Source organism: Pleurodeles waltl, chromosome 6 (assembly GCF_031143425.1).
Source record: "Pleurodeles waltl isolate 20211129_DDA chromosome 6, aPleWal1.hap1.20221129, whole genome shotgun sequence".
Lineage (NCBI taxonomy): Eukaryota > Metazoa > Chordata > Amphibia > Caudata > Salamandridae > Pleurodeles > Pleurodeles waltl.
In genome coordinates this window covers 1,662,323,118-1,662,337,280 of record NC_090445.1, presented here as the reverse complement: position 1 = coordinate 1,662,337,280, position 14,163 = coordinate 1,662,323,118, and the positions used below count along the sequence as shown (strand labels likewise).

At 41.4% G+C, this 14,163-nt stretch overlaps 1 protein-coding gene across 2 annotated transcripts in view; it reads right to left on the bottom strand.

The window, feature by feature from the left end:
• Positions 1-14,163, bottom strand: part of SNAPC4 (small nuclear RNA activating complex polypeptide 4) — a 178,444-nt gene that overhangs the window by 93,218 nt on the left and 71,063 nt on the right. For both annotated transcript variants that reach the window (XM_069241609.1, XM_069241608.1), the window contains exons 8-10: positions 9,761-9,865; positions 5,629-5,701; positions 3,138-3,302 (exon numbers count right to left, since the gene is read on the bottom strand). In XM_069241609.1, the coding sequence (XP_069097710.1) occupies positions 3,138-3,302; positions 5,629-5,701; positions 9,761-9,865 (343 nt within the window). The remainder of the gene's footprint in view (positions 1-3,137; positions 3,303-5,628; positions 5,702-9,760; positions 9,866-14,163) is intronic.

Below are 14,163 nucleotides of genomic sequence, written 5' to 3'. Positions count from 1 at the left end.
TTCCTACATATCCTACCTGTCATTTTGTTCACAATGGCTACCTCCATGCTGGAGCACCCATGTTGAGAAAATGTAACCTTTTATATCTTGAGCTCTGTCCAACCTATTGGAAGGCCTAGCCAACAACAGGCACCAACTCACTGAAAAATATGGTGACTGTAAAAAAGTCTAAAAACATTTACCAACATGCAAAAACAATAGTAAATACAACACTTTACAACACTAACAGTTACAATACAACCCTATCTCTGCACTAGGACTTCACTTGCCTGATCGCCGCATCTGGTCTTATATAACAATCGAGAAACAACTGGCAGGAGTGATGTAAGGACTATATGCAACTATTACTGTACCTCTATGCTCCAACCCAACTGTTAGGTAGCTTAAGGAGAAATGGCAGGAGCAAATATCAGTGGAAATAAAGGATGACGACTAGTCAAATGTTATGGAATCAAACACATAAAAGGTGAAGGAAGTAATGACTGCAAATAGCCCGAAGCACTCGCTCTGGGTATCAATTTCAAATCATTGTTTTTCGCACACTGTGCAACTCTAGACAGAGAGCCGCATTATTCAAATCTGCACTGACCCTGCTCCTCATGGGAACAGTCAATCCTGTTAGCTAGACAAAGCCCTCTTTAGAAGGAAACAGACGTGGGACAAGTGAGCACTGTGCTATTGTAACTAAGCTACAGCTGAACAAAGAGGCCCAAATAGGCTGAAACTGGTCTTGGGTTGCTTGTGTTCCAGTTCAGGGAAAAAAAAGGTGACTTCACAGTTCAGGCTGGATTGTTCCTATTAAAACAGGAACCCTGATTTGCATGTACCTGCAGTTACACTGGCAGAGACAAAACCGATGGGCTGGAATGCTACGCCAAATGATTGCCAGTGGTTAGACTGTTTGCAAGCCCTCTTACCATCACCTTTTGTGTGTTTGATGTAACACCTTTAGTAGCCCAGACATGGTGACTTTGCTCAATGTGCTGCTAGAAACAAGCTACACTAGACTAAAGAGGCCAGAAGCAGTCTTCGGTTGTTTGTGTTCCAGTTCATAGAGGACCTAGTTTGGCATTTCGAGCTAGGCTGTTCCTAATGAAGCAGGACCCTGACTGACTTCCACGTGGCTGGGTCTAATCTGAGGTGACATAGTGAGCAAAAATAAAATGAAGGGTTGGAATGCTACTCCAAGAGATTGCCGGTGGCTGTACCATTTGCAAGAACTCCTCCCATCACCTTTTGTGTGTTTGATGTAACACCCTAAGTGGCCAAGGGTATGCCCAGATGCTGGTCTCTATGATAACTGTGCCACTGGAACAAGGTACACCCTGCTAAGAGGCCAAAGTGGGGTGAAACTGGTTTTGTTTTGCTTGTTTTGCAGAATCTGGCTTGGAAATGGAAGCTTCATGGTATTTATTGTAGCAGGACCAAGGCTGATTTGCATATGGCTGGGTCCGATCTGAAGTGGCATGGTGGGCAAAGAAAATGATGTGTTGGAATACTATCCAGAGTGACTGCAAGTGCTTAGACTATTCACAATTATTCACCCCATCATCGTGCGTGTTTGATGTGTCATCTCCTATGGACTGTCATGATAAGGGACTTAGGTAAACTCATCAAAAGTTTGGGTACTATAAAATCTTGCATGACAAACAATGGTCAGAATAGACTAAAAGATATCAATATCAGCCAAGACTCAAATTGTTGATGTTTAAAAAATAGCTTTGATATAGTTCATGTATCATGGTCCTGACTTAGGTAGGCCAGACACTTGACTCAGATATGGGAACCATGAAAAAATCATATAGATTTGAGTTCTCTGAAGCTCTAACACTGGCTATTCTGTCCAATGTTTCACAAATCCATAGTTACTGTAGAACATGGTTTTTGACATCCCTGTCAGTAACTAAAGTGGAATCGATGCACGCATCAGATAAACCGATAAAATAAATAATAACCATGGCTGAAGACAAATGGCTGATTTGTGGCTCCAATGATCAAGTAAAAACTTTTGAACGGGGGCATTTTCCATTAACACCGGTATAAAGAAGTCTATCTCTGGAATCTCGGGGGCATTAATTGCCTGAAAGTGCATGCATGCTCTAAACCTGTCTTACTTATTTGTATTTATGCAGTTTCAACTGGAATGTTTTATTCTTAATGTATACTTTTACACCTACTGTTTCAAAGATTCCAAGCACTATGTTAGATGTGCCGTGAAGTCATTTAATGTTAAGTCATGAGCAACCAGGATTCTACTAGATGACAGTCGGTTGGTTTCAGAATAATACCTCAAGCTTAAAAAATGGACTCCAGGCGCCCCATTGCTCAAGCTCTCATTAAGAACAGACTGGACTACGGCAATGCACTCTATGTCGGAATCTCTATGCACCTCCTCCACAGACTACAGACCCGCCAGAACGCCGCCGCCAGACCCATCCCGACTTCTCACACCGCACTAACGATACGCCGCACCTCAGGAAGTGCCACTGGCTCCCCATCTAGAAACACTGCTTCAAACTTCTCATCCACACCTTCAAGGCACTGCACAACATTGTAGCCACTTACCTCAACCACCGCCTATATTTCTACCAACCCACCAGACAACAGCGCTCAGCTTCACACTCGCTCGCACGCACCCCTCGTATCCACAGAAACAGAACTGGTGGTCATTTGTTTTCCCACAGTGCTGCCAAGACTTGGAACGATCTTCCCCCAACACATCAAGGCCTCCTCCTTGCTTCTTGAATTCTGCAAGAAGTTGAAGCCCTGGCTCTCCAAGTAACCCTGCATCACAGTCACAGCGTGTTTGCAGGCGCAGCTCTTCTCACCTGGCCAGCGCGTGGATTCTCTCTCGGACAACAAGTGCGCTCTACAAATCCACATCACATAACCTACCATTTATCCAAGTGCTCTCTGACAATACAACATCAGCCCATCAAAAGAGAAACGCCGCAGTAAATAAGTTTTAAAAAATGGGATGTCCCCAGACATTGAAAGGAACACAGAATGGTTAATCTTTCAAGTAGACGAATGAAAATACAAATAGGAAGCGAGGACTATGTCACCCGCTCTCTGAATAGGGAAAAGGTGTTAAATTGGCTAGGTAACATTTTACTTTGGTTCTAGAAAGGCCTCACCCCAAGTTTGTTGGCGATTGATTGCCAGTCTGTACAGTTGTGCTTGGCTGCTATCATTTTCAAGGTTTCCACCTCCTCCTCGTTCCACTCGTTTTTGTTAATGTCCGGATGCTCACTGTTCTGCCAGAACTTCCGAAGCTCACTTGCAGTGCGGGTTCCCTCGAACTGATAAACATAACCAGGTGAACCGATGACATCTTACAGAAGCATACACCAGTTCAAACTGAACACCAAGAACATGAATATGTACAATGAGCCTTTTCCAGAATATAAAGCACAATGGTTTACAAAGCTTTTCAGAAATCTCTCTCCAATCAGAAGGAACAAATAAATATATTAGCAAAAATAATGCTGAAGAGCCTTGTGCTGATCTGTATTAGCTCTAACATTTGTTTTCCATGCGTCATTTCACCGATTTTCAGAAAAAGTTGGAAAAGTCGAAAGGCTCTCATCTCACCAAGAAAAATTTCCTGAAACTAACTACATTCATTCATATTTCTACCCCTGGCAGTCCTTTAGAGAGCACCCCACATTTTGAAAACTCACCTTTCCATCAAACTTTAATACAGCCCTTTTTGGCCCGAGGTATATAACTTTACTTCCAGTGATACCATATACCTTCACTGTGGCATGTTATAAATCAAACGAAACATTGTATATGAAATAATTCTATTTTTCCTAAGATGCTTAGAGCCTGATTTAGATATTGGCAGACGGGGTACTCCGTCACAACGGTGACGGATATCCAATCCGCCCAAATCTAAATCTAATAGGAAATAATGGGATTTCGATTTCAGCGGACAGGATATCCCTCACAGTTGTGACAGAGTAACCCATCCGCCAATATCTAAATCAGGGACTTAGGGGGTCATTTTAACCCTGGCTGTACCGGACCGCCAGCGCTAAAATGACGGAAGCACTGCCAACAGGCTGGCGGTGCTTCCAGGGCAATTCCGCCGCAGTTGCACCGCCGGGGCCGGCGGTTTTCCGCCACAATGGCCCCGGCGGTAGTAATCCACCAGCTGCAAGCAGCGCTGCCCAGGGGATTACGAGTCCCCCCTACCGCCAGCCTTTTCCTGGCGGTTTGAACCACCAGGAAAAGGCTGGCGGTACGGGGAGTCGCAGGCCCCCTGACAGGGCCCCATGCGGCTTTTCACTGTCTGCGATGCAGACAGTGAAAAGCGCGACGGGTACAACTGCTCCCGTCGCACGGCCGCAACACCGCCGGCTCCATTTGGAGCCGGCTCCTATGTTGCGGCCCAGCGGGGATCTCCTAATGACCACGGCGGGGGTGCGCACGGCGGTCAGATCTTGGCGGGAGGCTGTAGCCGCCCGCCAAGGTCATAATGAGGGCCTTAATATCCTATGTCTTGCACATCCAACACTACTGGAAGCAAAAACTACTGTGTAATCTTCAACAGAATCAAAAGACTAGCAGCAGATTTAACACTTGATAAGAAAGCCATGAAACGGCTGCATTTATATTGAATCAAGCAAAGGCTGCTTCATTATATGGGAACGCCCCTTCATTTATTTGCAATGAGGTAAAGCAAACCAAAAGATAATAAACTGGTTCTTGATTGCTATTTAGAAATATATGGCACATTTCAATTTATTGTCATTGCATTCGAAACAGCCCATCCAGTTTTGCAAAGAAGCAATAAAAATGATACAATTTCTGTTGAACGTGCATGAGTACATATTTATCGATAATCACAAGTGTAGGGAGGAATATGCGTAATATACAATTTTAAAAAATGTTTTACCCAAGAGTGGATGTGTCAATGGAAATGAAGTTAGCATACATTTTGAAAACTGATTACGACCATTTCTTTAAAATTGTAAAATAAGTTAGAAGAGAGTTTAATACATACAAAATGTTAAATAACACATGAAAAAGATAGGTCTTAGTGTATGTATATTATTATAGTCAGTAAAATATAATCATGTGAGGCATTATAGTTATTTGTTGTCTGGCAGGGGTGTAAACCCAGCTTCAGGTGCTCCTGAAACATTCTTCAAAAGAGAATCTCAGGAATCCAATTCCTTGATTCTAACACCAAAGCAGATGAGCACATAAGACAGACTGCACTATTCAGTCTGCAGCTCCCCATTACTTTTTAACATAAAGTATTAATGTATTTTATACAGGCAAGTGTATATATTTCTATTATAAATATCACCTTTCATGTCTTTTGTCTTTAGTTGCTTAAAATAAGACACTTGCATGGATTTAAAAAATATGCTATTTGCAATTTGCATTTCAAACAAAGAACTAGAAGTATGTCCTCCAAGTCTGCCAGGGCTAGAGTCTACAAAATTAAATAAACATATTCCATAATACGTTGTGTGGTTGGTATTAGGTTATGCTTCATTGTCCAATTTTCAGAAAGCTTGTTCCATGATTTAAACTATAATGTAAGCTATTTTGGGGCCATCCACTCCAGACTTCCATTTGCAAATATGCACACAAAGCATTAAAATAACTTACATGGATGTTTGAAATCTTCTCCCAGTCATGTTCATCGGTTCTTTGTCCAACCAATCGCTCCTCCGACAGCTGGCTACATTTTTGGAAGAAAGAGAACATTATTAAAGTAGACTTCTTTTTGGAGGGGGGCAGCTAGAAAAAACTATAACTTGTCACAGTCATGTATTCAATGGGGTACAATTATTTACGTACTATGATAAAATCCATACTGAGTACATCAGTGTCTTGGAGTTGCCAACTTGCAATGATTGGGTCCATGCAAAAGGATAATAAAGAAAACTAACCATCACCTTATGAAAATGAGGGTATGATGCCAGAGGGATCATTTGATGTTTTAGATACCTTTGATAGGGAGGAGAGTTTAAATGTGAGCTAACTCATAATTATGAATTCAATAACCTGGCATTTAAACACAATACCCAAGATTATCAGCTGTTTTTTTACTAACCCTTGCTGTCCCTAGAATGTTATAATTTCCCTTTCTCTTCTCTGGACCTTTCCAATCAGCATACCCATGTCTGGTTACTTAGGTGAGCTGCCTTCTGTCAGCAACTAATCAAATGTGCATTTCGTATTTTGCAACAACTGTGTTCAGGCCTCCTACGTCTGATATGGATGGCTCTGTAGTTTTCATTTGAAGGGGAAGGGTGGCAGCCAGTGTTAAGGCATGGCATACAGCAAGGCAGGGAATCCAAAACCCTCTTAAAACATCATGACGTCATGCTTCGCACACTACATGTTGTCACTGAGAGGAAGGGAACAGGCCTGTCACAATGGCAGGTGACTTCTGCCTCCAGCAGCTGGAATGGATGCAACCTATTTTTTTAGGTTTCTCCTGATTTTCTTGACCCTACACTGAAAATGTTGCTTAAACTTCTAAGACATATTTTTGTGATAATAACTAGTTTTCTATTCAGTGATGTGCCATGTTTTTACCATTGTAACCACTGTCCTGTTAAGACACAGAAGTTGCAAACCTGGCACATTACAAAAGGTCATTCAGAGTCAGAGATCTGCTCTTCCCTCCCTGAGGGTCTCCTTCTGCATTCACAGCCATTCACAAAGGTTCACAGAGTGCATCAAAGCTCGTGAATAACGACGAGGTGGGATTTCTGGAAATTCTGACACATAGCCCCTTTGTGCTATGCCTGATCAATGCATGTAGCAACGAATGGAAATGATGCACAGAGCTGCAACCCGGCCAGCTTTTAGATCTGCCACCCTTATTATTTTAAAGCTTTTCCAAATTGCATCTGCATAACAAATGAAAGTAGATTTAGAGATGCTCCTTTGAGGCATCTGTTTGATATGTACCCCATAACAAATTGCAGTAGATTTAGAGATGCTCCTTTGAGACACTTACTCGATTGCGAGTCCAACGGGGCTGTTAAGACGAGTCACCGACTCGATCTGAATTAGGTACCCAGGACACAGCAGTTCCGTTATCTTTCACACCAGGGACTCTCACTCTTAAAATCAGCTAAAATGTCAGCACAAAATTGGATGAGCAAGTGAAGGAAATGAGCAATTGGCAGGGGAACTGGCTGTGGTGTTCCTGACTCCCCAGTACTTCCTCTTCCCCAACACCAGGAGTTGCTGTTACCTTGGGTACTGATACCTGCAGGTGTATAGTGTACTGAGGTAATGAGGCCCTTAGTCAATGGGGACATGACAGCACAAAAAACATTAGTGAGAATATTAAGCAACTGCTGCAGATGCACCGTAAATACATCAATTGTTGGCAATTAGAGGAATATAAAAGGATTGGCGATATCTTTGGTGCCCCCAGGATTACCCCCTTTAACACACTGAAATCAGACTTCAATTTAACTGAGGCGGATCATATCATATGCCATATATCCACATTCACACCCGGTAGTTGATCACCCATGTGGAGGAACACGCGTGTCCTTAAATGATCTTACTGGACCAGCATTCTTGGAATAAGACTTATGTATAGTGTTCTGTGTTTTCTCCCTGTTGTCATAATTTCATTGGAATCTTGTTTATGGCATTTAATTGTTTTTAGTATGTTGACCTGTGGGGTGGGAGCAATTTTTTTACAAGCGTATGTGAATATGGATATTTAGGAATTTGTGAATAGTGTGTGTGTTTGATTTATTCATCCAAAATTTAAGTGCGTGTTAATATTGCCTCCAAACACAAAGTTTATGTGAAGACTGGTTACTTCATATTATGTTTGAGTTGTTGTGAGTAAGTATGACAGATGGTAATATTTATCACATTGAAGTCCTGTGCAAACTGGATGTTCACGTGGTATGGTTCATGACTGCAGACTTGTGGTATTCGGAAGAGTGGTGAATGCTTGCAAGTTTAGAGATTTCCCAAAGGGAAGAACTGGTTTTATTGCTGATACGGTGCTCCGTCCCATTGGTTTGTGGGGCCCCTCTCTTTTGTCCAGTAGCATGTTCTGTAGCGCACACAACACATCATGTAATATGAAGAGTGTAGAGTCAGCAGTGAAGATTGTTATTTACTGGCCCTGGACACCAGCCAGATTACAAAAATGGCGCCCAGATCATGACAGGGACTGCTAGAGAGGATGGAGGGGTTCTGGAACCCTAGTACACATGCAGTGTAAGTGCCCCAAACTAACTCACTTTTGGGAAAGGGTCCTTAAGGACTTAGGCACTGTCTTCAATACACAGCTTCCCTGCCTACGTGCTCCTAGGGCTGCCTAATCCTCTCACATATACTCCGAAGTCCCTCAGGGGCAAACAAATCGCCCAAGCACTAGGGCCGGCACACCAGATGAACCTTTCCCAATGGAGTTCAGACAAGATCCTGGGCTACACGTCATCGGCTATGGTACATCCTGGGTATGGAACGGCTAACCCTCACAGTAGAATACAAATTAGACACTTTCCAAGAGAAGTAGCCCCCTTTCATACAACTATTGACACTGGAATTCAATAAACTGACTTGCCCTAAATATCTTTCAGTGTTACAATTGATCCACCTACTGAGGGAGCCATTAGGGACTAGCTCATTAGAGAGCAACCATCTGGAGGGGGGATGCCAAAAGGGTCACGTACTTACGGTTCTAGACGACTGAGCCTATATAACTGATGCACGGCATGCATGATGGACAGAGGGGCGGAGGGGGCTGGAGGGGTTTCTGTTGGGGGCTGGGCATAGTATTTGTTTATCCTAACAGTCGGCCTCAGGGTTGTAGGCAACATTGTTATAAGTTATCTTTTTGCACACTAAACCATTAAAACAGAAGTTATTCTAAAATGATCAAATGAGGGAACAGAGCATTGTAAAACGAAATATTAGTCATAAGATCAGATGAATTGGAACCTCACAGCACTGTAAAACAGAACATTAATTTAAACATTGGAGCACTGTGGAACAGAATATAGCCTTACAGCCCTGTGAAGCAGGCTATACCGACCAGTAAAGGCCCGCTCCAGTGTTAAAGGTCCGAGCCAAGGGCAAGGGCCCTTCAACAAGGGAGACAGACTTTGATGGGCGCTATAGCCCTGCTATGGTGGGCTATAAGAACATTCACCACTAGAGGGCAGAATTTTCTAATAAATAAAACAAAGGCCTCATGGAGCCCGAGGGGATTGAAATCACAGCTATTGCTGTAGATGACAAACACTGGAATGTTGGAGCTCCGGGCTTTTACCAGCCATTAGAAGCCCGAAGCACTACATTGTCTTCAAGGGAGCTCCCTACATTCCAATGCTCTAATATTATTTGGAATATCGGAGCACTGTAAAACAGATTCATTAGAACACAAAACAGCTGTAAAAATGAAAAACAATTGGGAGATCAGAACACTGTGAAACAAAGTATCAATTGAAACATCAAAGCAATGCAAAACAGTTCTACTGGAACATCGGAGTACTGTGAAACAGAATATCAACTGGAAAATCGTAGCACTGTAAAACAAGGATATTGATTTCAAGTCCTAGAGCATTTAACCATTTACAATCAAAAGTGGTTTCACATTATTTAAAAAATTTCTATAAATGTCAGTGTCTAAATGTGCTTAAATAGTTTCAACTAAACGAAACACACAGTCTAGAGGTATTTGAATTATTAGTGCAGACGGAAGAAATTGTTCAGGTGTGAATATAATAATGAAAGAAATGTATCTCACTTTATGTCTTCGATTTCTCTTAGGGTTTCACGGATTTGCTTTTCCACAATTTGCTTGCTCATTTCATCCTTGACTTTTTCCAATTTCTGGGTCAGATATTCATGCCTGTCACAAGAAAAATTATGAGTACGCTTTCATTAAATACAACAAAAATACTAACAAGCATTGGTAAAGAAAACAGATCTAGCTATTTTTTTTTAAGTAATGGAATTCACATTTTTATGCCCTTCATAAGCTGTTCTCAAGGCTTTCTCTATGCAGGCTGCAGTACCTTAGGCTGTTACAAAAGGTACTTCAAGCTAGACACTAGTACTTTCTTTCTTTTTTTTGCAGTTTTTACATAGCACAAACTCAACACGAAGGTATTTGAGCACTTTACATGAGCACCAGTTGCTTTACACAATATCACAATAATTTTTTTAGGCATGGGGAGATTAGGGGCCAGATGTACTAAAATGCAATTTTGCATTTCCTAAATAGCGACTTCATAGAACTCACTATTTAGGAAATGCAAAATACCATGTACAGAGATACCGATTTCCTAATAGAGATTCCTACAAAGTAGGGATCTCTATTAGGAAATCACAAATAAGGAATCCCTTTGCAGTTGTGTCAATGGGCCGGTTTTGCATTTCCCAAATAACGATTTACTATTAGGAAATTGCTACTTGGGAAACGAAAACCAAGGATGGCAATGGGCAAATGCCCCCCCTTGGTGCACCCCAGAAATAGTGGGGCACACATAGAGCACACATATGCCCAAAGGACAAGTGTGTAAGCTATTGCAATTTAAGGAAAACATTTTGGGGTGCTTTTTTTAAATTTTTAATTGCACATTGTTACCATCAACTTCAAGTCGATGGTATTCCTAAATGCCCAAATCACATTTAGGAATTGCTTTCCACATCAGAATAGGAATCACACATAGGTAGTCCCTATTTGCGATTTCCTAAAGGCCTTTGTACATCAGAAAACGCCGTTTTACATTTCTTAACGGCCCGAAATACCGATTCGGACTGTTAAGAAATGCAAAAGGGCTTTGAACACCTGACCTTAAGTGATTTACCCAGAACCACAGGATGTTGAGTCAATGGCAGGCTTAAACATGGTTCCATATATGGAAAGTCAACAGCTCTGGCCGTAGCGCCACATTCTCTCCCTTCTTCGGTAGCTTTTGGTACTTTAAGCCCTTACTGGAGATTGCAAGGACTTATCCAGCATCTTTTCACAAAACTGCTTCTGCACTGCAGTCATACGATATACACAGCGCAGAGGTGCAGGTAAGTTAGTTATGGTACCATAGGGATGGTAGTACAGGTATGCTAAGTATTTTGGTTGGTTATGGTAGGTAAGATATGATAGGTTGGCTAGGAATGGTATGTTGCTATGATAGGTGGGTAAAGTAGGCATTGTAGGCTAAGTATGGGGTGTTAAGTAGATAAACTATTATAGAAAAAATACTGTAGGTATGATGAGTTGGTAGATATAGTAGTTATGGCGTGGTAGGTAGGAATTGTAAGGTCGATTTGATAGCTATACAAGTGAAAGTAGAATAGGTTAAGTATAATAGGTTAGGTAGGGTAGGCTGGTTAGGTATGATAAGTCCAGTGTGACAGGTAGCTATGGTCGGCCAGATATGTTAGTTATGTCAGGTAAACTTGTAAATAGGAATGGTAGGCAGGTATGTTAGTTTAGGTATATTAGATAAGCAGGTAAGGCAAGTATGTATGGTAGGTAAGTAGATATGGTAGCTAGGTTTATTAGGGATGTTGGGTAGGTATGGCAGGTTAGGTAGATAATTTATGATTGTATACTAGTTGAGGTAAAGTAGGCTAAGTATGGTAGGTATAGTAAGCAAGAATGGTAGGTATAGTAAGGGTGTTTGGTAGGTAAGAGGTTAGTTATGGTAAGTAGGTTAGGAATGGAAGACAGGAATAACAGATTGATATGGTAAATTAGGTATGGTATGTGTACAAGAATATGTAAGTTAAGCAGGTATGGTAGGTTAAGTATGGTGGACAGGTAGGGCAGGCTGTCATGGGAAGTCAGGTACAGTAAGTATAGTAGGTTATTTATGGTACACCAGTATGGGAGGCTGACATGGGAAGCTATGTGTGGTAAGCATAGTAGGTTTTGTAGGGTATGCAGGTATGGTAGGTTAGGTATGGATCACAGGTATGGCAAGTTGGCATGGCATGGTAAGTTAGGTTTGGTAAGTATAATAGGTTACATATGGTAGATAAGTATGAAATGTTAGGTATGGGAGACAGGTATGGCAAGTTTATGTGGTGAGTATAATATGTTACATACGGTAGGTAGATATGGTAGACACGGTAGGGTGGGTTCATATGATAACGTAGATATGGTGTGTATAGAAATTACTTAAGGTAGGTAGGTATGGTAGGTTAGGTATGATAGAGGCTGAAATGGTAGTCTAAGTATGGTAAGTATAGCAGGTTGTGTGTGGTAGGTTAGGTATGGTACAGGTTGATATGGTAGTCTAGGTATGGTAAGTATGGTAGGTTAAGTATGGTAGGTTAGGTATGATAGAGGCTGAGATGGTAGTCTAGGTATGGTAAGTATAGCAGGTTGTGTGTGGTAGGTTAGGTATGGTACAGGTTGATATGGTAGTCTAGGTATGGTAAGCATGGTAGGTTAAGTATGGTAGGTTAGGTATGATAGAGGCTGAGATGGTAGTCTAGGTATGGTAAGTATGGTAGGTTAAGTATGGTAGGTTAAGTATGGTAGGTTAGGTATGGTAGCTATCTACAGTGAGTCCTATATATAAGTCAGATTTAAGGATGAAGAAGTAATCTTCTCAAATCTAAAATGATTAGACTTGTATTCATTTCACCAATGCTTGTGAAAATGCAACCGCACTGCGGGAAGGTTAATTTTGCTACTTGTCACATTCCACGATTTTGTAATAGAATGGAAACAATTCTACAAGCCATTGCAAGACTAGTAACTTAGGAAAGCGATGCAGCTCGTAAATCTTTGCATTGTTCTCCACGCAGGGCATGATTGTTAAACACGTAGCTCCTCCTTCGCACCAAGGGGTTGTTGTCTAGCGGAAAATAGGGATGTCCCATACATTTGTTTGTTGGAGACTGAGCCATTATAATTCAATATTGTTTTTAAAAAAACCTCTGGTGACGTGATAAAACATTGCTTTTTCTGCCAGAAAAACCTGCTCACTTCCAGAGAGACACTTAAGGGGGCTCTTTCCCCATATTATACTTCTATATCACTTTTATATTTATTTTACCACTCAAATAAAAGGCAGCTTTGCCTACACAACATAGAATTATTTTAAAAGTTAGTTACAATTCCTAGTTATATACAATTTGATTTAACCTATAATCATTAAGAGCAACTGATTTAATCTGCTAGGTATCTAAATTATTTCAATTGCTGCACTAAAATAGTAAATAGACCAGTTCATTCCTCAAGTCCAATGCTAAAAAACTCTTAAATTTTCAACTATAGAAACCTCATCCAAAAAACCCAGCTCTAGCAACGTTTTAAATAGTCTTCCAAGTATGTCAAATTAATCAAAAACGAAGCTAGCAGATTTTAATGTATTACATACCTTAATGTGTTATTACATATTTCGATTACTCAGCAATCAGGAATTCGTAACTTTCCAAACAAGTAAAATTAACAGCCGAGCAGACCACCATTGTTATATGTAGAAAGGGAACGTCTAGGCTAATGTACCTGTCACTAGGTTAAGTCGCTACCCCGGATGCAAAGCTGCATGAGAGCACTTGCACAACAGGGTTTCTTTTTATTGCCTTTTTTTGTGGGGAGGTGTAAGTAATACTCGGCGCCAGCAACACCTAAACCAAGAGTCAAATAAGGTGTGCACATCTAGCATGAGAATGTATCAATTTCTGGCCTGATGCTGGTAGGCGTGAGACATGAGAGCCCTTCAAACAAATGGTGAATGAAAGGAAGGGAGAAGGCCAGGCTGAAAAAACTTTATATGGACCAGCCTTCAAAGTAAATCTTAAAAGGTGCTCTGGGATAAAATCCTGATCAGCACTGAGAGCAAAAACCTTAAAATCCCTGTGAGGGTTTAAGGATCTCTATTAATACTCTGGCGGGTGCCATGTTACTCCACGGTACCCTTCTTGCCAGCAATGTGTGAAAGGCACTGTTGGAAGGAGACTGGACGCTGTAAGCTCTTCCAGGGCTGCAGAGAAGGCCACTGAAAAAAGACACGATTCCGCGAGCTTTGCTTAGTACATATTCACACCCATTTGGTGCTCCTGCCACATAATCCATCATCTGCCGCATACATTGATGGGTTTAAGCAAAAATGTGTTTGTTTCTAGCTCATACGGATCAAATGCTATGAAAATCGCCGTGCATGTCTCACCCCCATGCATTACTCGAAA